The following is a 27,771-nucleotide window of genomic DNA, read 5'->3' as shown; positions in this document are numbered from 1 at the left end:
TGACGGAAAGAGACCGGTTTGTCTTCTAAGTCCCCATTATTAAAATGTTTATCCGTTAGAAAAAGAGAAAAAATCTTACTAAAAAGAAAAAGAGAAAAAATCCCACCAACCGTTGCCGATTACTTTTTCATGTATTGCCGCAAATTCTAAGCCATAGAAAGTTCGATGAGAGCTAGAAGCTCTACTAACTACTTACTCACTTCCTCGTTACCTAATTCTTCCATCCTCGTCTTCAGAGCTTCAGAATGGAGTCTCTGGATCTGAAAGCTCTCTGAAGTGATCCCTCGATCGCTGTGTGCAAGTAACGCTTCAGTGCGGCTGAAGAGGAACATCACAAAAAGCAGTTCACTCATTACTCGCATCACGTAAGTTCTTTCCCTTTATTTCTATGCTTCTAACACTGTATTAGGTTTTGTCAATGAGTTTGAGATTTAAGGTTTAGGTACTTTTTCTCCACTACTTAACAATGTAAACTAACGACATGATACCCAAATTCTGATTCAGTGCTCGCCCCGGTCGAAATCCTCGAATTGCGAACGTTCCGGACTGAGTCTTACCGAATTTTACCAATTCCAGATTGAATCGCAGTCTACTTATTGACGAATCCATGCCTGGTTCTTCCGAAGTTAATTGTAATTAGTAGATTTTTTCCATAGTCTCCAAGACCTCGTGTGGTTAAGTTAATTGTTGATAGTTTTGGCTGAGATCGGTGTGACTTTTTTGGATTGTTCAGTTTACAGACCATGCCATCTCTTACATATCCAACCCAATTAATGGACTACCAAATAAAATTTGAAGACATTTGGTATTGCTTGGTTTGGTTTTTGAAATTAAGGGGTATAAGTGCCAATTGCTAGGTTCTGCTATGAAAGGATTATGGCATTGTGATATTAGTTATTGTTCAAGAACTTGACTAGAGGACATGTAGAATGCTGTTTGGGTTGCACCTTTACCAACATTGTTTCATTGGCCCTCCTTCAAAACATTTGATGCAGTTATTGCTTCTAAATATTGATTGAATAGTTTCTTGTTTTAAAAAGGAATGTATCTGTATTCAAATGAATGACCTGAATGATACGGCTAATAAATGCATAGAAATGCTTACATGATGATAGTGGAACTATATTGGGGATCTACTCATGCTATAAAATAAATTTCTGATACTAAATTGGAAAACTGAGACTGGATTTAATGTTGTGTTGGATTCTGATATCACTAGTGTGACACTGTGACTGGATTTAAGAGTTAGGGATTGTATTCCCTTGCTTAATATTTGTGTATAAACTTTATATTGAAGTGGATCCAACCCTGTGCAAGAGGCTCCAGCCATTTTGGGGTCTGGGAAGGGTCATACAGTAAGCAGCCTTACCTTGCTTTTGGAATGACGGCTATTCCTAGACTCAAACCCTAGTACCACATGATATTGGAAGATCCACAACTTTGTATTTTAACTGTTTGATTTACTGTAATCACGGGCATAATACTAAAAGAAGAATGTAGTAGCTATGTAGAGGTTTGCCAAGTTAGATAACCTAGGTATAGTGTGCTTGATTAAGATGAAAGATTTTGAAGTGCTGGGATCATTATGTTAAAGGAGAATCTATGCAAGAAAACAACAAACATACTAGCTTATCAGAGGAAGCCATTGAAGGCTTGTTCCAAAATGGAAGTAATAATATATTGTTGGGACAGAGTAGAAACCCAGTGCCATTGCTTCTGTATGTTGCTTACGGCAAAACTAAGAGACATGGATTGCAAAACTATGCTAAATTTCTAGCTTTACCACTTATCCATCTCAACATCCTCTTTCAGTTGCACTAAATATGTATATACATTGTCTCATTACTGCCCAACTTTCTGCTCCATAGGTTTTTGATGGCCATATTATTCTTCTATAAACAATCGCACCACACTCTGAATGCACCCTTTCGTTTTATCCACCTGATTATTTTTCTCTGTGCAAAACACCCTCTATTTATCCTTCTTTATCATGATTGAAATTGGTACCCACCAAAGGTTAGGACAGTTTCTTATCTGACACTTCCAGGAGGGTGAAGACCCTCTACGGAGTTGCATTTAATTGTGGTTCTATTTATTTATTTATTTATTTTGTTTTATAATTTTTTTTGGGTCAAGGATTTATTTTGGAACAATTGGTTCCTTCTCTCATCTAAGCTAGTTTATTTGTGTGGATTTCTATGCTGGCAAGCCGTTTTTGTCTGTGCTTTGTCACTCATTTTAAGTTCATTCTGCATCAAGCTCACTAATTTTGAGCTAGCGATTGTCAAGACTTTTTGCGTGTACTTAGGCAATTGTTCTTAATAGTGATAAGAGAACTTAAACAGCATATCCTTTAACCAATTAACATAAATCAAGACATGGTATATTCCTTCCTATTGTTATTTCAACAACCATTTTGTTCTCCAGGAAATTTGGAGCGTGCTTGTCAAATTTGTTACCTCTTGCTTTTGTCATCGCAGGGGTTAGATCATCATCACGTCAGGTAGGCACGTGAGGTTTGATTGACATGGGAAGTATTGAATTTTTGCCATCGAATCTTACCCATCAAACTTCTTCATCTATCAGGTACTCCCTCCCTCCCTGTCTCTCTTTCTCTGTCTCTGTGTGAACTAGCTAATGTTATAAAATGCATACAAAGCTTAATCTCATGGAGTTAGTCTTATATATGATTTCCCCCCCCTTTTAAGTTATTTGTTGCATTCACACTTTGAGGTAGGCACTAAGAAAAATGAATCATGGGCTAAGGTTCACTTCCAAGTGTTGAGCTCATTGATTACATGTGTGCACCATGAAATATGATGGTCACATGCTTTTGTTATGTTGTATACTTGCAATTTTCTTCAAAATGTGTTCTAATCATAGTTGTGATGGCACCAAGGCAAGCCAAGGCATTTTATGGCCATCAAAGTGTTTAGATGGCAAGGCGCCCACCAAGGTGGTGTTGAGGCAGTTAAAATGGTCTAATGGTCTAGGTGTACATACTCTTTGTAACAAAAACCACCATACTTAGAGGGTTAACTTTTATCCTTTTGGAATTTTATTTTTAAACAAGTTTTATTGGATTCTAATAGAGGATATCTTCTTATTTATGATTAATATCTTAAGTAAATGAAATATCAAGTAAGAAGTCTTTTACTGAAATGATGTATGGCATAAGTGCCAGAACCTGGTCCAATATCACTATCAACTAAACTAGTGCAAGGTGCTCTACAAAAAGGCGACAGCCACTTAGGCTCCTATAGATCAACTTGGATGCCCAAACAGCGCCTTGACAACTATGACTCAATATGAGCTAACTCATGAGACTGTTCCAGGTAGGAAAGGGTTCACTACTGAGAATTTAATTTGATCATATTCAAAATTGATACCAAACAAAAAAAAACCTTAAACTCAAACCTTGTCAGCATGTTTGTGGTGTGCAACAAGCTATAGGTGGCATTGGTGAGCTGAGAATTTATGTACCGATCAAGCTTTTGCCAGCAATTGTGTAGCTCCGCATAATGTTGAGGGTGTGATAACTCTTTTTGTTTTGTATCATGAACTTTCTTTCACAGTTCAATACTTTGAGTGTCATTCCCAACTTGGGAGTTAGTTTCCTTGTCAGCATTCCATACGTGAGCTGCACGTAGCGATAGCAGGATGCATGGAGTTAAGATCCATCAGTTCTGATTAGGACCTTCAGCAAGATGTTTGACTGTGACACCTGCAATATGCCCTGTGAAACTGGACCTGCAACGATGATGTAGTTAGATTAAAACCACATAAGGTAATTGATTCCATAAGACTTAATCGTGGTTGCTGTAACCGAAGATGCTCAGTACGACCAATTGTTTCAGGTGCAGATAATGGTATAGTAACATCAGATATGGCGACTCAACCAGTGAAGAAATCTAAACTAGGGAGGGTTTTTTGAATTCCCAAAATTTGACCATCAAAATAGGCCAAGAAATGGATTGGGTCTCCCTTTGGTGGTGTTAAGATGTTCTCCAAACCAGCAACTTCTGATGAGCCTATAAAAAACTGTACCTTTTTTTTAAATTTTTTTATCAAAAACTGTTCTTGAGAAATTGTGAATCTACATTTGACTCCTTGATTTGAATCTGCAGCCTTCAGATAGGAATTGATTCTAACCAGTAAGAGCAGATAACAGATCCCCCCCCCCCTCAAAAAACTCAAAAAAAAAAAAAAAAAAAAAAAACACACTGGGCAGCAGCTATAATCTTCAATCAGAAAATCATTATTGAATAGGTAGGGTGGACACCAGCAAATAGATAACAAATTAGAGAGAGAGTTGGTTGTGAGAGGGCTGCAAAAATAAAAGTTTGGGTTAAAATAAAGAAAAAATTGGACTTTGATACCATGTTAACAGCTAGTAGGTGTTTAATGCTTGGTGATAAATGAAATCACCAAGATCCTTTACAATAAAAGAGAAGACTAATTACAATAGCATCCCCCTGTAGATGACTTAAACTAATGAATCAGCTATTGGAAGAACTCAAAATTGCCTTTGCAGGCTACATAACAACTGTCTGTTGGATTAATTCACAAATTGATGTCATGGAAAAGCCCTACAAGGAGGAGGGACAACCAAGTTCTCCACAAAATTCAGTAGAGTTTACAAGGAATGCTGTTCCTTGTTATTGCAAGACCATCTAAGTTTTGGTTGTCATGAACCTTGTTTCCTTGTAAGATGGCGTTGCTTTATTTCAATGTGATAAGTGAAGGTCCAGAAATATAATGAAGTATTCTGGAGTTTAAATTAGCCACAGCATATATCCAACCAGAGATTGGTAACATTGCCTCCTCTTGAGTGTATCTTATTGCTTTGCTTGTACTGCTGTAGTTTTACATGTTCCACTTCCACTTGCTCATGCTATACCTTGATCTCACCTGGCTGGTTTTGTACATGCTGAGGTATCCTAAATACCATCAACTGTTACTCTGCATAACATTCATCTGCACTCTTTGGGTTGTTTGGTATACATGGTAATAACTTCCTATTTAATTTCGCCTGGATAATTCAGCTATGTGTCACTGTTCCTGGTGTCAAAATCAGTGAATGAAGGCTTAGGTTACATGTAAGCTGGAAGAGTATTGTTATGTGTTCATCATATTCTAAAGTTAGGAGTTAAACCCTCTTAACATATCTCCTCATAATGAAAATTGCTTGGTGATGAAAGAAGTAATTTTTTTCATGAAGAGAATATCTGAATGAGACTGAGAAGTCAGGAACTCAGGATGTCTTGTTTTCTTGTTTCACCATTGATCGTGCTATGGCTGAGTGGGCTTCATTTTACTCATGCCATAATGAGGCCTACTTCATTTTCACTCACCTGTTTTTTTGCTGAAATTACTCAGTAATGTTGTCAATGACCATTGCAATCAATGAGATTTTTTTTTGTATACTGTTCTGTAGGTCATTTCCACATCCAACATATGTGGCTCAAAGGTCATACAGGTCCTCTGGGGTCCAAATCAAGGCTTGTCTTAACTCATATCCATCAAAGAATAATGTAATTTCCAGGAATTCCTCGGGTTGGGCTGACTTGCCGTCTTTGTCCTTGAAGCCTTCGTTTGAGAAGCATTCTATGGTATTGCGAGCATTAGTGACCTCTAAGACTCAAGATGTATCTACCACTTTTGTCATCAGTGAAGACAAGGTGGGAGTGTTATTGCTGAACCTTGGAGGTCCAGAGACTCTTGAAGATGTGCAACCTTTCTTGTTTAATCTTTTTTCTGATCCGGTAATTAAATCTTTTTTTTCTCTTCTTTTTAAACTATTCTAGTTCCAGAAACTTGTTCTGTAGTGTTGTGCAACTGGAGAATCTTTTTCAATAAACACCATGCTGCTTCTCCTACAATATTAGCTACATGTTTTGAGGCCAGGGTATAATCTACTCACAATTTTATCCCCTTAACAATTTACACCTCTAATGAAAAGTCAGAGCCTATTAGTTGAGCAAAAATCCACTTAATGTAGTTAAATTCTGTCTTTTTCTTTTAGGTAACAAAAATGAATTTAGACAAAGACCGTCTTATTGTTTCTCTACCAATTTTAAACTAACAAAGATGCTCATAGGGAAGTCCACTATGTTATGTCTTCGGTTTAAAGGAAATGTTAACTTTTTTATCTTCTTCCCAATGACTTTGAATTTCTCGTATAGCTTTTGGTGTCAACTTGGTCTTTTTTTCTTGTGACACACGCGTGCGCGCGCACACACATATGTATGACGTTGCTGCAAAGCTCTGACTCGATGAAGTAACAGGATATCATAAGGCTGCCAAGACTGTTCCGCTTCCTCCAGAAGCCCTTGGCACAATTCATATCTGTTGTGAGGGCACCAAAGAGCAAAGAAGGCTATGCTTCCATTGGTGGTGGTTCTCCTCTTCGACAAATAACTGATGCACAGGTATGATGTTTGTATACGCTGTTGTATGTGGTTTTCACACCTGCTTTCTGTTACTGTTATTGTGTGTTATTCACTAGCATGAAAGCATTCCTATCCACTTGTCTTCAAAATCAAGTTGTCGTTCGTTCAATGATGATTTGTTCAACTACTCCTTAAATAATGAATGATTGGTTAATTTGAAAATTTATCCTTTTTGAGTGGACTTGAACTTTGTTCTTCCCCTGCTCTTAACCACCCTTCTCCCCCCCCCCCCCCCAAAAAAAAAAAAAAAAAAAAAAGGAGGAAGGAAAATAAAGATAACCCCTTTTTTTTGGGGGGGGGGGTGAATAAGAAAATCGTTGTTCTCCGCCTCTTTTTGATGACTTTGTTCTATCTGTTTATTTTGGAAATATAGTAGATCTGTGTAACCCTTTTATATCAATTTTGGGCTGGGCACAGTGGGAAAATATATACATGGATTATGGTTGATAACTACTGTGACTCTTAATAGAGTTGAATGCTGAAGCAGGACACAGATGGCTAGAAAATGCCTATGACAGTCCCTAGAGAACAAAATCTCGCAGGTTCTAAAGAAGAGAAATGTTACAGGTAAATGTGTGGACCTAGTTAACAATATGTATGATGGTGTGTTGGCAAGTGTAATAATGGTGGAAGGCCAAGGTGGTGTAGTCCCCAATCATAGGTGGGTTATATCCAAAATCAGCTTTAAGCTCTTATCTGTTGGCGCTTATCATGAATGATTTAACCATAGAATTCAAAGAGGAGGCTCTTTGGCATATACTTTTGGCTGATGATATTGTTTTGTAGATAAGACAAAGGCAGGGTTTAGTACCAAGTCATAGTTATGGAGATCAACCTTGCAATTGGAACATTTCAGTTCACCACTCAATTCATGCTTCTGTTAGGCTCCTGACTAGCTCTTTTTTTTTTTCACACCTTTTCAAGCAAGTAAAAGTATCCACATAGTTCAGTTCAATCAGACCCAAAAGGGAAGAAGCGGGCTGTAAAAACATTTCAACTAGAGTGAACAAAATTATAGAAGGATAGAAGCAAGTACAACAACATTACAACTCCACTGTCAAACTGATTCTAAAGCCCTCAAATCACAGACTGAATTGATTGAAGCCAGTCAAGCATGAACTAAATGCATCATTTGATTCCCATTATATAATTTCTGTATCACTTAAGGCTTCCCTCCTGCAAGCAAATAAAGAGTGAAGAGAAATGATCTTCAGATTTCAGCAATAAAGGAAAACCACACAATTGCATGAAAAAGATTACTTGGAGATCTCCAATCATTAGTTAGGACCCTGGAATCTGGGCTTCATGGGTTTTTAAGGATTGGGATAGAAACCCTACTCTTGCTTTCTTCAAATTGTAGATGAAATTCAGGTCTCTGAGGCTGTCTTTAGCAGCTAAAGATCTATATACTGCAGAGAAGTTGTTTGCAAAATGTACTTCTCACTATCATTCCCTGTGATGACAATATTGTCCACATAAACGATGAGAAGTGTGATATTGGCACCTGACTTCTTGACGTGTATGATTAGCATTGCTTTGCTTGTACCCAATAGAGGTTACGCCTTCCTGGAGGCGTCCAAACCAACATCTAAGAGACTGTTTCAGCCCATAAATTGACCTCTTCAACGGACAAACTTTTCCTATAGTATTGTCATTAGAGAAACCATGTGGGATCTCCATGTAGACTTCATCTTCCAACTCCCCATGCAAGAATGCATTCTTTACATCTAGTTGGTGTATGTTCCAATCTTTGTTCACAACCATAGGATAACAGAACTTTGACAGTGTTCAATTTTGCAACCAGGACCAAAATCTCTTGATAATCAATCATATAGGTCTGAGTAAATCCCCTTGCAACTAGCCTAGCCTTCAACTTGTTGACCGATCCATCCAAATTTTGTTTAACCACAAACACCCATTTATAGCCCATATATTTTTTTTCTTGGAAGAAGTGTAACCAGCTCTCAAGTATAAATTTTCTTCATTGCTTACATTTCCTCTACTATAGCTGACTTTCATCTTCTATTAATATAGGCTTCTTGCCAACTTTCATAAATAGAAACAGATGATAGAGATGATATAAAGCACTATAAGAGTCAGATAAAGAGTCATAAGAAACATATTTAGCTATGGGATGTTGAGTACAAGATTTAACTCTTTTTCTAACATCAATAGGAAGATCAGAAGAGGTACCTCAAGGAGAACAGTAGAATATAATTCTGGAGCAAGAGACTGAAGTGGTAAACATGTCACCGCTGTTCACCTGCTTTGGTTGATTGTAATTCTTTCTTGATAAGTCTGCACTTCCTTATTCTGGTCAATCTTGTTTTAAAAGACTTCAATGGTGTGCCTTACAAGAGTGGTCTCCCCCTGACCAGGTTTTTCAAATGGTTCAAAAGATGAAGGGGGATAATTAGAGTCCTCCGGTATATTGGTCGAAGTCTTCGCCTGGTTAAACTCTTTTTGAGCTCCTAAGTTGTGCTGTGGTGGTGTGTGGGCTCCTAAGTTGTGTTGTGGTGTGTGGGAGTCTCTATGTGTGGCAGGAAGGTTCATAGTTGGAAAGAACACCTCTCCTTTAGGACTCTCTCCCTAAAGAGGTGTGTAGTAAGGACATGACTAATAAAAAAGTACATTAATAAACACAATGGTTTTCCTAGAAGGAGAATGATAACATTTATACCCCTTATGAGTAGCAAAATACCCCATAAATATGCAACGTAGGCTGCGGGGAGCCAGCTTACTCTGGTGGGCTGTGATTTAACATAACATACACAACCGAAAACCTTTGGGGGAATAACAAAGGAAGAGTCTTCCTGGATAATTTCATTAGGACACTTAAAACCAAGTATCTTACTGGGCATCCAATTCATAAGGTAAGAGGCAGTATGGCATCACTCCAATATTGATCAAGGACATTCATAGCAATCATAATAGAATGAACTATCTTTAATAGATGCCGGTTCTTCCTTTCGGCAACCCCATTCTATAGGTAGCTGTATCAACACAATTAGTCTGGTGTATTATGCCAGAGTCAAAGAGATATCTTTGAAATTCACCATCAACATACTCCATGCCATTGTCACTGCAAATGATTTTACAGTGACATTGAATTGAGTTTTAATAATATTATGAAAATCACAAAAACAACGAAAAACCTCATTTTTTGTTTTAAAAGATAAATTCACGTAGAACGAGAGTGACAATCAATAAAAATAACAAAGTATTTATAGCCAGGAATAGACACATATCGGCAGGGGCCCTATACATCAGTATGAATTAACACAAAATGAATAGATTTTCTATTATGAAGAGATGGTAACTAAGAAGAACGAGTCTGCTTTGCAAAAATGCAAGCTTCACAAAAAAATTCGTCCTTGTGATGAGAGGAAACTGAATTAGGAAATATTTTCTTAGGAGTTCTTAGAGGGGGTGGCTTAGCCTATGATGCCACTGATAAAGGTTTGACATTACTAAATGGACCTAATGAGAAGATGCATCTAGAGCAGAAGTAAATTCTTCAATCGGCTCTAGCAGACAAAGTCCATTGTCTAGTTTACCATGTCCAATCTTCTTCCCCGTTACCATATCTTGGAAGAGACAATAAGATGGAAAAAATGTCACTTTACAATTCAAGTCATGTGTAAGACTACTAATAAATAGCAATTAGTAGAAAAAGAAGGAACATGTAAAAATTTAGATAAAGAAAGTGATGGAGAGTGTTGAATGGTCCCCTTTCTAGCAATGGAAGAATAAGAGCCATTAGCAATTCAAACTTTATCTTTTTCAAAAGTTGGAGAATAATGTAAGAAAAGAGGATGGACATGTCATATAATCTATGACTCCTGTATTAATGATCCAAGGAGTAGAAATCAAAGAAACGTGGAAGCCTGTAAAAGTTTTACCTGAAGTAGCAAGGTAGGAATTTGTATGGGTAGCGGAGGAAGTTGTAGTAGAGGTTGCACCAACAGTAGAAGACTGCAGAACACATCGCAGAGTAGCTAATTCCTCATGTGAAAAACCAATGTCTACAAAGGGTCTTGGAGAAATAGTCTCAGAAAGATTAGCCTTTGATTTTCCCTTCGTTGTGCTCTTTTTTGCTCAAAATCAGCGGGTTTCCCATGGAGCTTCCAATAGTTGGCCTTAGTATGGTATGGTTTGTGACAGTGCTCACACTTAACAATCTCTTTAGTTGAATCAGATTTGGTGCTAACAGACTATAGGGTTGATTTCTCCCCAATAGGAGCATGAAGCATATTTGATCGACGGCTTTCCTCACCCTCTACAAGAGCATAAGACTGTTCAAGTGTAGGAAAGGGAGAACGACTTGTACCCTAATCTGATCATACTCCACATTCAAACTAGCCAAAAAGTCATATACCCGAATCTTATCAACATGCTTCTTATAAGTAGCCTTATTATCCGGATTAGTGGGTTGATAATCCCCATAATGATCCAACTCCTGTTAAAGAGATCGCAACTCAGCATTATAGTGGGCCACAGTCAGTTCCTTTTGGGTAGTCTCATAAAGCTTTTTTCTTAGCTCGTAAACTTGTGCATCATCCCCAATTGACCATATGTTTCTGTAGTAGCCTTCCATATTTGGGCTTCAATATTAAGTAATAGGTATCCATAGACAATATTTGGATGCATGGAATTCAAATGGAACGACATGATAAGGGAGATTCAAAATCCATTTATCTTGAGAAACACCTGTGGTGGTAGATTTGATAGTGGTGCCCATAATGTGTTCAACAAGTCCTCTTCCCATAATAGGCTAGTCTATAGATTAAGACTAGATCAAATAATTGGTTCCATCAAATCTTACCGAAAGAGGAGGAATAGTGGGGTAATATTTGGAACTAGTGAGAGCAATAGTACCATTTGTGGTTGCCATGTCAAAAAATTGTTTGTAGTTCTTTAGTCTTCACCCTTTGAAACAACTAAAACGTCACATAATGGAATAGCCAGACCACCTAAACAAATTTAGGGATTTATAGGGTTAAAGGGTTCATAGGGCAAGAAATAGCAACATTTTTTTTTTGGGGGGGGGGGTTAGAATGCAAAAAAAAAAAAAAAAAGCTGATGGGCTAATGTGTTATTATAGGTTAAAAGAGGGGCTTATAAGGCAAAAAACAAAAATCTTCATGTATGCACCATATGGTTCAATGGTTCAGGTTTGGTTCAATCTTCAAAAGGTTTTCACGCTATGGGAGTAAGGTTGGATCGTCCCTTGGTTTAGGTAGTACTGTTGGATCTTCCCTTGGCTTAGGTATTATTGTTTCGACAAAGGGGTGGAAAAAGGCTAAAGGAAGAAGAAGTAGGTCGATGGCGGAAGCAGAGTCGATGGCCTTGGTCTTTTTTTTTCTCTTTTTTTCTTTGGTCGATGGAGGAAGCAGGTTTGGGCGAAGGTTTCTGCGATCGGTGTGGGACAGTTTGGGTAGTCCTAGAGGTGTCGGCAATGGCTTCTAGAACACTTGCAGGTCTGGGCAATGCATTCTAGAGCAGTTCCAGGTGAAGAAGATGGTGGTGGGTTGCAGCGGCAGTGGTGTAATTGCAGCTTGAGGTCGATGGAGTAGTTGCAGCGGCAATGGAGGTAGGTCTTCATCAGCGAGAGAGAGATCAATTTTTTGTTTTTGTTTTTTGCCTTCTCTTCCCTAATCAAACTTAGGCTCTGATGCCATGTTGAGAAACATAATCTTAGTAGAATGGCTTGAATGATTAGTATGATCCCAAGCCCTTTATTTATAATGGAGTGGAAAGAACACTATTACATAAATACCCCTACCTAGATAGCAGTAAATAGAAAAACATATGAACTAAAACTCCTAATAGACTTGAACTTTAATAGAACTCAACCAACAATTGGCAATGCTCTTTTTATTGGTGAAGATGATAGAAATCCTGATCATGCTTGTTTTCTTCTATAGTATAAAGTTCAATTTATCAAATATAGACTGATTAATAAAAACTTGCTAGCTGGCCCACACCCTTACAATATTTTCAGCTCTAAAATCGTGTTGATTAGTTCTTACTAATCTGTAATAAGTATTGCTAAGTTTTAAGCACCAAAATCATCTTGACAGTCTCTATATATTTATTTATTGTTAGAATGGTCTTAATCTTTACCTTTTGTTGCTTGGGTGCAGCTCCACCACAAGTGTCTTAAAACATGTTTCTTTTTGCTTCTTAAAATGCCCTTTTGTGCTGTAAATGGTAATGGTGGTCTTATATCCATCATGACTGTACCATGGAACCAATTCCTGTTGTGTGTAGAAATGAATGCTGTAATAAAAAAATACTGCTGGTGCAAATGCCTTGTCTTAAGAATGCTTTCCAATGCTAAGAAAATCCAAATTGGAAGTTTTGGACTTCAATGAAGTAACCCTCTTCTTTTTTTAATTTTTTTAATTTTTTAATTTTCTGTGGGTTATGGTTTCCCTGCTTCAGGCTGAAGAATTGAGAAAAGCACTTTGGGCAAAGAATGTTCCTGCAAAAGTGTATGTTGGGATGCGGTATTGGCATCCTTTCACTGAAGAAGCTATTGAGCAGGTACCTGGCTTGTAAGAATCTTGCTTGCCAAATTCTCCTTTTATAGCCTATGCCTTAAAGCTTCTTTGAAACAGTTCTGTGCTGTCTTAAAATTTAGGTTTCCTTTCGGAAACCTTTGCAAAGAAAATGCTATTTCCTTGTGGATTAAGTAGGCAGTTAGTGGTTCTGGTACCAACTCATATTTTTCTCAGCTCTACTCAGCCTTATCCCAACTAAATGGGATCAGAAACATTGATTCTACTTTTTTCTCCACATGATTCTACTCAAAGCTATACTTGTTAGTTGTTACTATTCCTTAGCTACTAATGCCCTTCCTCACCACTTCTCCAAGAGTTTTTTGGGCCTACCCTAGCCCCTAGGTTCTATAGTTCATTCAATTTGAGACCGATCATCCTGTCATACCAGAGCATATCCATGGGCCTCCATAAAAAGTTTACATGCCGCCTCCGATGAATTTCTCACAATGTATAATCTGTCAGAGCAACTCCTGAATTAGATTTGTTTTTTTAATTTCACATATATATTTTTCCTATTTTAGCATTCATCCATGTCAACATCCTCATGCGGTTACACTAAGTTTCTTTATATGAAGTTTTTGTTATGGTCTTACATCAGATCCATGTATCGTTTTGGTTGTAAGACTACTGTGAAATTTGTGGGAAAATTAAACTGGAATAACCAGGATCAGATGAGAAGAAGAAGAGAGCATAAAGGAGGAAAGTAAAAGCAAGAAGAAAAGAAGATAAAGTGAGGGAAAGAAGAAAAAAATAATAATAATAATAAAAAAAATAAAACAGGCTCAGGGCTGGACTGAAAATAGCAGGTTTGATCAGTAACTTAGGAGTCCGTACTTCCTTTATCCTTCATCTCTCCTTTCTCTCTATTGTTGTCAAACTCTTCTTACAGGTCTGTGTTCCTCTCATCTGATCTTGTGCTATGCCTCTTTTTTTTTAATATTCCATGTGGATTTCTTTTGACGTCGTTGCAAGTCAATGCTCTGCTGGACTTAATGTTGGATCAGAAAAGTGCACTCTTGAATCCATTATGCTAGAGTTGAGATTAAGCATATAATCTTACCATTAGTCAGTAACCCATTACTGGACTTCTATTTTCAACTGAGCCCCACTATAAATTCCATTCCCAGGTCAAGTCTGGTTCTTTACATATCACCGATACCTGGTTTCAAGACTCACCTGTAATTATTGGCCTTTTTTTGGGGTTCCGAAGGGAACAGACAATAGATTCTAGAATCTCATTGGGTTTGGACTTGTGATGGGAGAGGTTTTGTATTCATAAAGGTGCTCCACAGCCTCTGGTTTCTGTGTTATTCATGGCTACAAAGAGACCCATGGTGGCAGTATCATAATAGTTAGCATAGTCCTTCACCTTTTCTATTATACTCGCCTTTATAGTCTTAACTTCTGTTTTGTTCTTATTTTATGTTGTTTCCGAGTTTGCCACTGCTCTTTAACTAATAATCCTTCATATATCCTCTCTCTTGTGTCTGCCTAGATACCCCCGAAGATTCCTTCTCTTTACTGACCTTCCACTACTCTTTGTAGGCTTGCAGTAAGTTAAAAATTTGCTATTGTACTTTGAGATTGAGTCTATTTTGTTCTGAATTTTATTATTTGCCCCTTAATTGGGCTTGTAGCTTCAATTTATATATGAAATTGCTGCCACTTTTTTTAGTAGTTCGCACTTACATGAGCCCATAGCAACTCATTACTGCTTTCACATTGTCTCTGAACTATTACAATGCAGCTGGCTGCTGTTTGAAAACTTTGTAAGACTGTGGCTTGTTGTGTGCCATAGTTACTCAAAAGTTGATGTTTATTGCTGGATTTGCATTTCTACAATGGTGATGTATTGCTTCTGCCTTTTTTTTATTTTCTATTTTCTATTTTTATTTTTTTTTTATTTTATTCATGTGGGTGCCTTAGGTTTAGAGTTAATAGCAGAATAGTGATTGACAAAATAAAGAGGCGGGGGGGACAAAAAGAGATTATATACGTAGAGTACGATTTCTGTGGTTCACCCAAGATGGCCTACATCCACAGCCAAGTGATAACCAGATCTTCCACTATTCTAGTGAAGAAATTATAGAAACGCTTGCCTCCTTACCGTGTATATCTCATCCTCTGATTTTTTTCTTTTTCCCCCTTCAATGGGTGAGATTGGTTACTAAATATTTTCAAATTTTGTTTTAGAAAAATAATTTTTAATAACAAAAATAGTTTACAATCAAATGATTCTTTTGCCTTGAAACATGTTTGAAGACATTTAGCCTTCAAGAGGGACTTTGTAGTCTTCAAGAGATAATTTGTGGCATTCAAGGAGGACCTTGGAAGTGTATTTGAAGTTGGGCAGACCAAGAAAGTCATTGAAGGATGAGCTGCCACTTTGTTTTGCATTCAAGAATTGAAGAGCCGCTTTTAGGATGAAGAGTTACCCGATCAAAAATTGCCAACGAGGAAGGGGTCTTTTGTGTATGCTTGCTGGGGGGGGGTTTTCTTAGGTCCATGGGAGGTGCTTAGGCTAGGTCAAAGGTGAGACTTGCGGGTCAAAATTCTAATCAAGGTCTTCTATATTTGACCTGTCTCTTTATTTTCTCATCCCTTATTCTTCTTTTTTCAGTTTCTAGCTTCTTAATTGCCAAATTTCATGCCACATAGTAGGTTTGGATTTTATTAGATATACTTTTGTTTTTGTTTGTTTCTCTATTCTTTATTTAACATAGTTTTATTTTTTTGTGCTACAACTTGCAGATTAAAAGAGATGGGATAACAAAACTCGTTGTGCTTCCTCTTTACCCACAATTTTCAATATCAACTAGTGGGTCAAGCCTGCGGCTGTTGGAGGGTATATTTAGGTGATTAATGAGTATATCATACACGCATTGTGATTTTTCTAAGATATCCCTTGTCCTCGGCTTTTTATCTGACAGATCTCATATTGGATCAACAGGCAGGATGAGTATCTTGTTAACATGCAGCATACGGTTATACCATCTTGGTACCAGCGTGAAGGGTATATAAAGGCTATGGCAAATTTAATTGAAAAGGAGTTAGAAAAGTTTGATTTCCCTGAGAAGGTATGACACTTTGACGTTTCTTTCTTGTTTATTGGATCTATGTGCATCATGTTTACCTCTTAATTCGTGTGTGGTGCTGTCTGTAAAATCACATTTTGGTTAGCTCAGTATGTTATGGCACAATGTTCTGGAATCACTTTATGTCCCCTAGTTTCCCATGTCCATGTTCCTGATTTTGTTCCCAGTTCCCAAGTGTATACTCCATAGTTGAAAATTTCAACTACCGAGATTATGTTGTTTGGTTTTTTGTTAGAAACAGGGACTCAGAGTACCAAATAGGGGATTTCATGTCTCTCATGTTTCCTAGACCGGGTACTATTGGCCCTAAGGTTTTCTATAATGTAGTTTGGAAATGCAAGCAATGTTAATAGTTCTTGTTTCAGCGACATGGTTGGGGGAGAAGAAGATAGGGAGAGAGAGAAGATAAGCGAATCTATCTACAGGCATGGTTTTGAGCAGGGAAAACTTGATATTGTGAGGAAATAACCTTCATGTGATCAGGAAACCTATAGAAGGACTGTATGAACTTCCAAATTTTTGGCCAATTATACTCTTTTATGTACTTTTTTAGCTAATAGAAGTACAGTGTCACTTTTATATCATTCATCCTTGGAGGGATAAAAAGGTAATAGACATGCGAGGACAGATCAATTCTTTTCTAAACATAAAAATTAGGCTTGACCAAAAAGTCTCTGAAAGTGCCTCGCTTTCCCTCTTTTGATATTTTATCAGTTTATTAATTAGAAAGAGAGCATTAATTTGCAGCATTTATAAAGATTTTGATGCTGTGAAGCATGTCCAAATTAGGCTTTAAAATACTTAAATTTTCCCCATGGGTGGGTTCTATAGACATTAGCTTATTGTTGGGTTTATTGACATAATTGGTCTTATTTGGAAGCCCATAAAGTGGGATTAATGATGGTACAGGGGATTAGGTGTTAACTTCAGTATTTGATTACGACACTTAGTTCTTAGATAGAATTCTATTTTGATTTTATTTACCTTATTGAGTCTTCTAGAGTGATTAGGATTCCTTTGATGTGGTAAATTAGTATTTTTAGATTGTCGACATATATGTAATGCCTCTTGCACCATTTAGATGATGAATTCATGAAATGAATTCTGAGTTTTGTTTTTTCCTAAATTCCCCAACCCTAATTTCCCCCCCCCCTCTGTTTTGCACTCCTCAAATTTCAAACTTAATTCTACACCAATTTTATCGTTATAGCCATCCCAAGATTTAGGCATCATATCCCCATATATCATTGCTTTACTTCTCTCCAAGCTTCATCCCAAATCTCAAGAAGCTAGTCCTTCCATCTGTGCACCCCCATTACTCTAAATCTCTACGAAGCTATCCAACCACTGTAATCTATCTTGTAATGTATCCCATTCAACTGCCCCAAAATCTTAAAACCTTAAACCCTTGCTTTTTGAGTTGAGATCTTGGAAAGTGACTGCTAGTTGAACCTCTTCAATTTAGGGCTACATCAAGTGGTGTCAAAGCTAGATTACAGGAAGATTCTTTCTCTACCCTGTCCCATTCCTTCCTTTTTTGAAGAGTACTAACCATGTCAGGTTCACTTGACCAACACTGAGCTGCATAAGCTATACAGTGATCTGGGTGAGAATCAGAAAAGGAAGAAAAAAAAGTGATGACAGGTTTGAAGCCCTGTTTGAAAGACCGGAGATCAGAGTTGAGAAAAATGAAGTCAAATTTGACAAGTTTGTTGAAGAGACCCATAACACTCTTACTGAAATCCTTCATGAAATTGAAACTCAATTTGCCACAAGATCTTTTAAGTCACTTCTTGAACTCAAAGGCTTGAAGATTCCCCACAAGAAATTCTTGGTGTTCAAGATGTAGCTTCGAAAGAGGTGGAGTCAGTACCTCAAGTCCTTGAAGAGCTGGTTACTTACATTAAGGATTCTATGAATATACCGTTCACAATTGACATTGATTCAGATATCAAGCACATGAAGTTTGTGATTCCACCTGATTTTTTTTGAAGAAAAAACTCCCTACCTTGAAGATTACATTCTAAACTCTAATGAAACACTGGATTATTGTTTAGGCCTGAAATTGGACATGCACCAGATCAAACTCATATTCAATTTTTTTTTGTTTGGGGGGGGGGGGGGGGGTTGGGAGGATACAATAAAGAATGTCCAGAGGTGTCAATTGGGTTTTTAAATACTTAATTTTGGCTTGTGGGTGGAATCTATGGACATTAAGCATCTTATTTTTGGGTTTATAGATGTAAAGGCCTAATTTATAAGCCCATAAAGTCGTGGTAATGATAGTACACGGGTTAGGTGTTAAATTCATTATCTGATTTAGCGTTTAAGTTATATTAGGATACTTAATTCTTAGATAGAATTCTATTTTGATTTTATTTAACTTACTGAGTCTTTTAGAGTGATTAGGAATCCTTTTATGAGTCAAATTAAGAATTTCAGAAGGTTTATATATACGTAATGTGGCCCCCACCAGTTAGATGATGAATTGAGGAATTGAATTTTGAGTTTTCTTTAGTGATATCAGTGAGCAATTTAACCTGCTGCTTTCTTCTAAAACTGTAATTTGAATCATCCCCATCCACAATTCTTCTTCTAACCTTCTAAATTTCTCCACCCTTTTTTTTTGTTCTCCCTAAAAAACGCAAATTTCAAACTTAGATCTACACCAATTAGACAGTTAGGACCATCCCAAAACTTAGGGATCATCCCCATATATCATTATTTAACTTCTCTCCAAGCTTCACCCCATCCCTGTTACTTTTCTTCTCATATCCCAAGAACCTGCCTCATCCATCTATGCACCCCATCATTCTAAATCTCTCCAAAGCTATCCAACCACCATAACACATGTTCCTATGTATCCGAATCAACTATGGAAAATCTCAAAAACCCTAGACCCTTACTTTTAATGTTCTAAATCTCTCCAAAGCTATCCAACCACCATTAAGTTATGTTCTTATCTATCTCAACCTGAAAATCTGAAAACCCTGCCCCTAGTTGAACCTCTTCAATATAGGGCTACATTGAAGTAATAATTAGAAGTTATTATATTATTTCACCCTAGTGAAATTGAAAGAAGGGGTTTATGGTTGTATCTAGAGGTTAATTAAGGAATCAAGGATAAAAAGAAACATGAACTTATTTGAGTTTGAAGAGAATATAAGTGCTGTGGCCTAATTGCATCTTCTTCCTTAACATGTAGTGGATATTTCTTATTCTTCTTGTAAATTATTATCCATGATTCCAAATACATCAGTCAAATAATGCATGGAATGACGTATCCTCTTAAGCTGCACAGAGATGTATCCAATGGTTTTGCAAATTCCTTGAAAGAACAACTTTGTAAATCAACTTTAGAAGCATAAATATACTTTTTGATATCCAACATATATATAGTAAAATTGGTTAGAAGTGTCTATGATGTGTAGAAATCACTTAACATATTACGAAATTACAAGATGTAAATCGATTTGATATATACTACAGAATCATCTTGGTCCCTCAGGATATTATAGATATTGAATAGCAGATATTCTGTACCATTTGTGTGGTTCAAAATCATCCATTTAAAACGTGATTTTCCTTTTTCCACTTTCCTCTTTGTTGCAGTCTTTTTATCGCCTTTCAGCTTTTAGCTCTTTTGTTTCAGAACTATAAGCATAAAATGGTTGCTTGGTGCTATTAACATCATGCTTGCTTGTTGAGTTTTGATAAACTTACTTGAGAAAGAGGATTGTAGGTGATGATCTTTTTCAGTGCTCATGGAGTGCCACTTGCATATGTGGAAGAAGCTGGTGATCCATACAAAGCAGAGATGGAGGAATGTGTGGATTTGATAATGGAAGAATTGGAGAAACGGAGAATGAGGAATGCATATACTCTTGCTTATCAGGTAGCTTATCTATTCTTAAATTTTGTTTCATAGTCCTATTCATGAATAAATTGGTCTTTCATTATTGAATTATCAGTTAATCAATGGATACTGCTCTCTGATAAGCATGAGAAGAAAAGAAAAGTGATTTTATTACTCTTAACATGCATTTGTACCAAAAGTCCAAAAGTTAAGAAGCAGAAATCCGTCTATGCTAACCACCCATAGCACACTGTAACAACTGTTACAATTACTTATCTTACAGCCTGGAACTGTTAAGAAGGGCATACAACAATGTTTACCAATACACCATGCATTTGCAAACATACATACAGTCACACATATGGCTTGTATGTATTATGTAACACTAACATGTGGCAAAAAGGGTGCAAGGTGCAGGACCACAACAACACTCTGCCACACTTACTAGGTATCAAGTACCTAATCTCTGGGCTTTTATACCATGTTATGAATACTTATCCTACAATCTCAAGCAGTTAGGGAGGGCTTTAGTCCTCAGTTTTGGCTGGAAATTGGCATTTACACTATTTGAAACCTTCTAAACACCGTGGTTGCCTTAGATTTATGAGGAAACAAGTGTAGATGTGAGTTCCAACATCGACCCTAACTTTGAAGCCAATGCACTGAATAAGTGAAGGTACAGACTTATAAAACACAAAGTACACAACCATGATTTGATATAAATAAATACATTAAGGTTTAAACTCAAATAGTACATCAAACATGTTCATGGGACAAGATCGGTGTACTTACTAGTTACACCACGAGCGTACAAGAGTAACAAGACTAATGTCAATGAGGCACTAAGCAGCTCCTCTAGTTCCGGCTTCACCTGCATCAGCCCCTTCAACAACTTGGATCTTTGCTTTAGATGCCCTAAACAAGTTGTTGATGTAGTTTACAAAGTGTTCTAATCAAGATTCAGGCAAAAATTCTGGCAAAGTCCACAATCCAGCAAGAGGGAAAAGGTCTTCCACGACATAGTCAAGATCGAGCGAAGATGAGTCGAGATGACTCGATCTCAATTGAAACTGGCCATTTTTATAGCTAGAGATCAACCGAAATCTCCATTGAAATGAGATCTCAGCGGAGATTTTCAACTTTCTTTATTTTGCTTCTCATCTTGTTTCGGCTTCTTGGAAAACCAAGAGCCGAGATCTCGCGAGCAAAACATGGTGACTATTAATTTAAGGTGATTGACTAATTAGACTTTCGAAAATATTTATCTCATCACAGATTTACTCTTTGTTAGGACCCTAGGATGAGGCCATGTGGAGGAGAGAGAGAGAATTAGGGTTAGTTGAGGGTTATAAATAGAGGGACAAGTGAGCGGAGAGGGGATCGAATGTTTGGAAAGTTTTGTGGGCAGCCGTAGGCTGAGGGAACACCGTGAGGTGTGGGGGGGACTGGCTGGCACCATAGAGACCAGTGTTATCTTGTTAATTCTTGCAACTTTATATTAATTTTCCAAGATATTATAAGGATCTTAACAATTGGCATCATAGCATTCATGATTCCAGGGAGTTGAAATGGTTTTGCCATTGTTTTCTGGTGATGGAAAGGCACAACAGTGGTTAATAGAAGTTGAGCAATTTTGTTGTCAACACCAGATTAAACACGAACATTGGCTTGCAGTAGCTCTCGAACATTTGGTTGGGGATGCGTTTGATTGGATTTATCAGAAGACATGGTCGGAATTCAACTGGACAAGCTTCAACGAAGGCTTGAAAATCGAATTCGATGGCGGGACAAAGGCAAAAGCGAGATCAACTTTGATGAGTTTCCGTAGTGGAACAGTGACCAAGGTGAAGTAGAACGATTCGCAAAACCACCCCATACAGTCGAAAGCAAAGGCGGTGGGGGTTGCAACCGGCGTGGATGAGTATCACCGAGCATGGAAAAGAAAGAAGAAGAGACGGAGAAGTTTGGGTATCGTTGACTACCGGATTAAAGATGCAACAACGAGAAATCATGCCGAGTTTCGATGGAAGCAAGAGGCACTCGGTAGAAAACTCCCTATGACGGTTGAGGTTCCTGTTGCAGAAAAAGGAGAAGATGGCGATGGTGTTTGGGGATTTTTAGGGTTGGTTTGAACCAACTCAAACCGGTTTACGGGTTTGGTTCACTCATTAAGAACCAAGGTTTCTCTAATTTGGGCCCAACTCAGGTACACTTATTTTCACACATAGGGCCCAAACGAATCAAATTTAAAGATTGGGCCATCTGGTTCCCTAAGAAACCCCCTTGGGCCCAACCCATTCCATTAACCCCAAGCCCATCTCATTTCATTAACCCGTTCAAACGAATTACATTGGGCCCATTCCACTTTTATGACCCAAAGCCCAATTCAATCCATCAACCTAATGCCCAACCCATTTCTTTTAATCCATGGGTTTAAGTATTTTGACCCCACCCGTTTTAACCATCACTCATGGGCTTGGTCCATTTCATTAACCCAAAACCCACCTTTTCTCATTATTATTTTGGGCCCATATTACTAAAACAAACCAAGCCCCAACCCCAAAACTAGTAGGAACCAAGGGCTTACCCAAGAAGCGGTCCGATCAAACCATCGTCTTCAACCTCTGGACTTCAGAATGGAAAGGGAGGCGGCAACGTTGGGGCTCTAGTGACTGAGGGGGAGATGCAATGCTCCATTACGGCAAGTGAAACCCTCATCCTTCGATTAACATCCAGTGCAATTCGGGCTTCCAATCATTCAGCTCTTCCAACAGAGGCACTATTTACTGAGGTGCGACCTGCACCAGCGGCGCTTGGACTAAAAAAATCTGTCGGAGCACACCACTGTTCGGCATATTGTGCATTGTTTCCTTGGTTTTTTACTGAGAATGTTTCTTGAGTTGCATCATCGTCTTCAACCTCGCCGAATTGAGACGGCACACAGGCTCTGTGAGAGTTGTAATGGTGCGATGGGGGTTAATTTCATTGCTGGCAAAAAAAAAATTCTAGACCAAGTGCTTCGCTTCAAGTCTGATTTTGGGCAATGGGTGTGTTAATCAACCTGGGAGGATGATGTTGAATTACTATAGTTATGCGGCACCATTAGACGACTAAACTTCAACAATTCCATCACCTTGAGGACAAGGTGATTTTCGAGGGGCTGGTAGTGTTAGGACCCTAGGATGAGGCCATGTGGAGGAGAGAGAGAGAATTAGGGTTAGTTGAGGGTTATAAATAGAGGGACAAGTGAGTGGAGAGGGGATCGAATGTTTGGAAAGTTTTGTGGGCAGCCGTAGGCTGAGGGAACACCGTGAGGTGTGGGGGGTGACTGGCACCATAGAGACCAGTGTTATCTTGTTAATTCTTGCAACTTTGTATTAATTTTCCAAGATATTATAAGGATCTTAACATTCTTCATTGGAAAGTCCGTTTGTGACTTTCCAATATTGCTTGTAATCACCTCATTTTTGACCATTTGAAAAGGCAACTCAGTAGCCTTTCACCCAATTCAAGATCATGAAAAATAAATAATTTTTGAGCTTTTTGAGTATCCAATATTAAGCCTTGATAAAAGTGACCGAAATAACTGTTTATTATAATACAATGCTCCCGAAGTCCAGAACTTATCCAATAGTTTATCAATCCAATTGTTTCTTATATAGGATGTTTCTGTTCCATGGTTGTTGCGAAAATATTGGCTCAAATTGGTGCTGGCAGAAGGTAATGGAGATTACAGTTTGTGATTTGTCAATTTAAATTAGGATATGGACTCCTGCTAGTGAACTTAATTTTTTTTCACATCATTGTTCCAATGTTTAGACGTGTACAGTGACTTGGCCACAGGTAGAGAATGCTCTACTGTATTTCAGGGCAAGGGCATTGTTGATTATTTATCCCTGCACTTGCATGATTATTCTATTTATTTGCTCATTAATGAATTTTTTGTTCTTGAAAAATAAAATGTATAACTTAACAACACGATCCACAATTGTACAAGTTTTTGATTAATTGACAAGACCAAGAGGCAAGACCTCGGGACAACAGTAACGTTGCTCCATTGCAACGTAGGTGGTGTGGGTTTGAGTTCAAAAACAGCCTCTTGATAAGCAGGGATAAGGCTGCAGACATTATGACCCTTCCTAGACACCACAGTGGTGGGAACTTCTTGTACAGCATACGCCTGTTTTTTTTCAGTTGACAAACCGGAGTATGAATACTACGTCCTCAGTCTTTAATTGCCTCCTTTACACAGTGAACCACACCTACCTTCTTAAGGTTTTAGGCTCAGGGATTTTTGAGTATTAAAGTATCAGTTTTAGAGGTTTGAATTTGGGTTATCAGAATTTTTTTATATTTCCCAGGTTTTAGGCCTATACATGTCATTATGTCTGCCTTTTCATTTTTCATTTGAAAATTTTATGCACTCTTTGTCTTGGTAAGTGTGAATTAGCCGTCATATTCTCTTGCGTATAAGTTATAACTCTTGTTTTTGTTTCTGGAGTCACTTTCTTGACAGATTCTAATTGTAATTGCAGAGTAGAGTTGGTCCAGTGGAATGGTTGAAGCCATACACTGATGAGACTATCATTGAGCTGGGACAAAAAGGAGTAAAAAGTCTTCTTGCAGTCCCTATCAGGTATTTAGTTCCATGGCTTGTCAGTTACCTTCAAGTTATTTATGTTATAGATCTTGAATTTTTTTAGTTTCTTGTGATTCTGTTGTTAATTTTACCTTACATTTCAGATTTGATTATTTTATAATGAACTCACTGTTGCACTTGATTTCCAGTTTTGTCAGTGAACACATCGAAACTCTTGAAGAGATTGATGTTGAGTACAAAGAGTTAGCTTTAAAATCAGGCATAGAAAATTGGGGGCGTGTTCCTGCTCTAGGGTGTGAACGCACTTTCATTTCGGATTTGGCAGATGCTGTAATTGAAAGTCTTCCATACGTGGGAGCAATGGCTGTTTCAAATCTTGAAGCTCGTCAGGTAACCATTGTTAAACTCATCTACGTCTTTGATAAAATGCATGTATATGAAAAATTACTACGTGAGAGTGGACACAATCTCTAATTTGGCTGACGATCTCTAATAATGGTTGATGTCACAGTGTTGAAATTGCTAATATTTAACCCCCTCCCTTCAAACCCAAGAGAAAAAAGTTTGATGTCAGCGTGTTAGTTAATGGAGTTAAAATAGTTAAAATAGTCAAGAAATTTCCTAGGGATGTAAATATTAGCATATTGAAAGTTTTTCATTCGATGATTACCCATCCTTCTGACTGGAAGTGTTTGACCAAGTAGGGAAGCCTCCTAAACCTGGTGTCGTGTAAAACACGTCGCTCGAATGTCTTCAGAATTAGTGCCTTTGTAAAGCAATTGGCACGACCATAGTGTGTGATTATCTAGGCACCTTGGTCGCCTTGTTGGCATCCCCTTGTGTCCAGTCCCTCCCTGACACCGTGGGTTTAGTGGACACTGTGACAAGTGACCACTATTGGTGCCATTGCTTGTTGCAGTGGTAAAAGCTCACCCTTCCAGTATTAAGACCTGGTTTTGAGTTTGCAGGTGGCTACTGTTTGCAAAAAATGCTTTTACGTGAGAGCTGCCTACAGTCCAAACCTCATGGGACCCTGAAAAAGTGAGATGTACATTAGTCTGTGGCCCATATATTGTAAAGGTACTAGTTTAAAAAGTTCACTGGATGTGAAGACGTATGGACTTAATCTAGTCTCTGGAAATTAAGGTGATGAAGCTTGCTATGGTTTGTCTACTGTGTCCTTATCAATGTTCAATATCTTTTCCATCTCCCCCCCCCCCCCCCAATATTCCCTTTGTAGGGGGTATGCAATTGTCTTATTACATGACACTGAATATGGTCTTTGGTGCAGTCTCTTGTTCCCCTTGGTAGCGTGGAAGAGCTTTTGGCCGCATATGATTCACAAAGGAGAGAACTGCCTCCACCTGTAGCAGTATGGAAATGGGGTTGGACCAAAAGTGCTGAAACATGGAATGGGAGAGCTGCCATGTTGGCAGTGCTTGTTCTATTGGTCTTGGAAGTGACAACTGGCGAAGGGTTTTTACACCAGTGGGGCATATTTCCCTTATTTCACTGAATGATGCCCTGCAAATGCTTCCCTTTTTCCTAATGGATGAAGATTAGGGTAAGACTAATCCAATTCTATGTTATTTTTTCAATAGTCTTCCTCCCCAGCATTTAGTTGTGGATCCATATGATCTGGGTGCTCAATTTGTTGAACATTTTCTAGTAATATAAGATGATGTATTAGTAGAAATACAAGGCATGCTTTTTGTACAAGGAATATGAAATCTTAAGCTATTTTTCCAATATGATTTTCTTAGCCTGTAGGTACATCTATTCAAGGATAAACTGCTTCATACTGTACATTTAGAATTTCCTTAGGTACTCACTATATGGGGCATCTCTTAGCATTTTGGCATTTTCATTTCTTTTCATGAATTAACGATTGTAGTGGCATATAAATCTGGTTGTTGGTTTTGCTATGATATGGTCACAAGTTTGTCTGCAGGACATTAGTATAGATTTTAGCCCAAAGAATGTTACCCTCCTACTGGCTCTCGGACCTCAAAGAGTACTGGTTCTGTGTTTGCTTTATACTGTACCATCCTCTCCAAGCAACATGATGGCAATGACAGGCAATGGGTGGACTACTTTCTTTAATGAGAAATCCAGGATGGCAATGACAACCAATAGCAAGCTTTTACAGGCAATTGTTGACTGCTACCTTGTTCAACACAGAAAATTTTGAGACATGTTTTGTGAAATTGACTAATCCAACTAACTGTATCAGTTGATTTCTTGTCTGCAGTGTTACATTTACTCCTGCTGCTCATGAGATTCCTGATGAGCAATTTCTCCTACCTCTTGTTGCTTGGTGGTATTAGAATCATATCCCAAAATAGGATATCTTGTTTTGGCTGTAATCTTCTCAATGTGACACCTTTAACTTAAATACTCTCTTTTCTGTCTCTGTCTTGTGTTGTTGGGTTCTCTGTTTATTATTATTATTATTTTTTGGTGGGGCAGGGTTTGGAGAGAGTAGAGATCAGGAAACAGGACCACCTAAATAAGAGTAAGCTGTAAGCTTTCCCTGTACACAAGCCTTAATGGGGACTTAGGAAAGTTGATGAGTTCATATGCCATTTTAATCAGAATCCTGCAACAAACAGTAAAAATCCTCAGCCTCTGTAGTTGCTCCTTGAGTCCTTGTACTGCCAACAAATTTTAATTGAAGTGTGGATTACATTTTATGATGAACTGTAAGACAAAATTTTCCTATATAAAGGCAGAAAGAGTATCTTATCTTAGATAATGAAATGACTAATGATTCATGGTATCTGGGCATCGATCTTTTTCTCGAAAAAGGCGATTATGAATCAGAAAATGTTGATTTTTTTTTTTAAGTAGTTGAAGTGTGTTTTAAGCAAAAGTATGTGTAGCTAAACTCTAGTAGTAGTTGGGAGAAACCTTTTTCAAATTCAAGTTGGCTTAGTGACCGTAATTTTTTTTTGGTAGGAGCTTAGTGACCATAACGTTTAGTTTTAAATTTGCTTAATCATACTAGCTGACGCCCTCAATGATTGCTTTGTGAGAAACCCATCCCTTGTGTTAACTGTTAAAATAATAAAAATACTGAATAACTCATCATGCATTGAAGGGTAGTTTTTGTATTAAATTGTTTGATAATTAATTATTATCGCTTAATGGTTTCATGTAATCTTACGTGGAATGAGTCTTTGGTGGGTTTTGAGATTCTTCA

The 27,771-nt window shown here is 37.8% G+C and overlaps 1 protein-coding gene across 7 annotated transcripts; it reads left to right on the top strand.

Annotated features, from left to right (window-relative positions):
• The first annotated feature begins 96 nt into the window (after positions 1-96).
• LOC149026635 (ferrochelatase 2) lies at positions 97-27,771 on the top strand. Of its 7 annotated transcripts, XR_016173363.1 has the most exons (14): positions 97-365; positions 505-632; positions 2,481-2,586; positions 5,438-5,765; positions 6,288-6,431; positions 12,900-13,001; positions 15,770-15,873; positions 15,969-16,095; positions 19,856-20,008; positions 24,505-24,605; positions 24,758-24,959; positions 25,861-26,133; positions 26,521-26,718; positions 26,821-27,767. XR_016173363.1 is itself a non-coding variant. In XM_089154809.1 (13 exons), the coding sequence occupies exons 3-12, from the start codon at positions 2,528-2,530 to the stop codon at positions 26,083-26,085; spliced, it is 1,545 nt and encodes a 514-aa protein (XP_089010935.1). In that variant the 5' UTR covers positions 97-365; positions 505-632; positions 2,481-2,527; the 3' UTR covers positions 26,086-26,133; positions 26,510-27,771. The 7 variants fall into 7 exon arrangements, 6 of the variants coding, with proteins under 6 accessions (XP_089010935.1, XP_089010926.1, XP_089010956.1 ...); XM_089154809.1 differs by having other exon boundaries at positions 26,510-27,771; XM_089154800.1 differs by having other exon boundaries at positions 26,521-27,770.

This window comes from Hakea prostrata, chromosome 1 (assembly GCF_041222555.1).
Source record: "Hakea prostrata isolate BN-2017 chromosome 1, UWA_Hpros_2, whole genome shotgun sequence".
NCBI classification, from domain to species: domain Eukaryota; kingdom Viridiplantae; phylum Streptophyta; class Magnoliopsida; order Proteales; family Proteaceae; genus Hakea; species Hakea prostrata.
The sequence above is the reverse complement of the archived record's forward strand: the minus strand, read 5'-3'. Positions and strand labels throughout refer to the sequence as shown.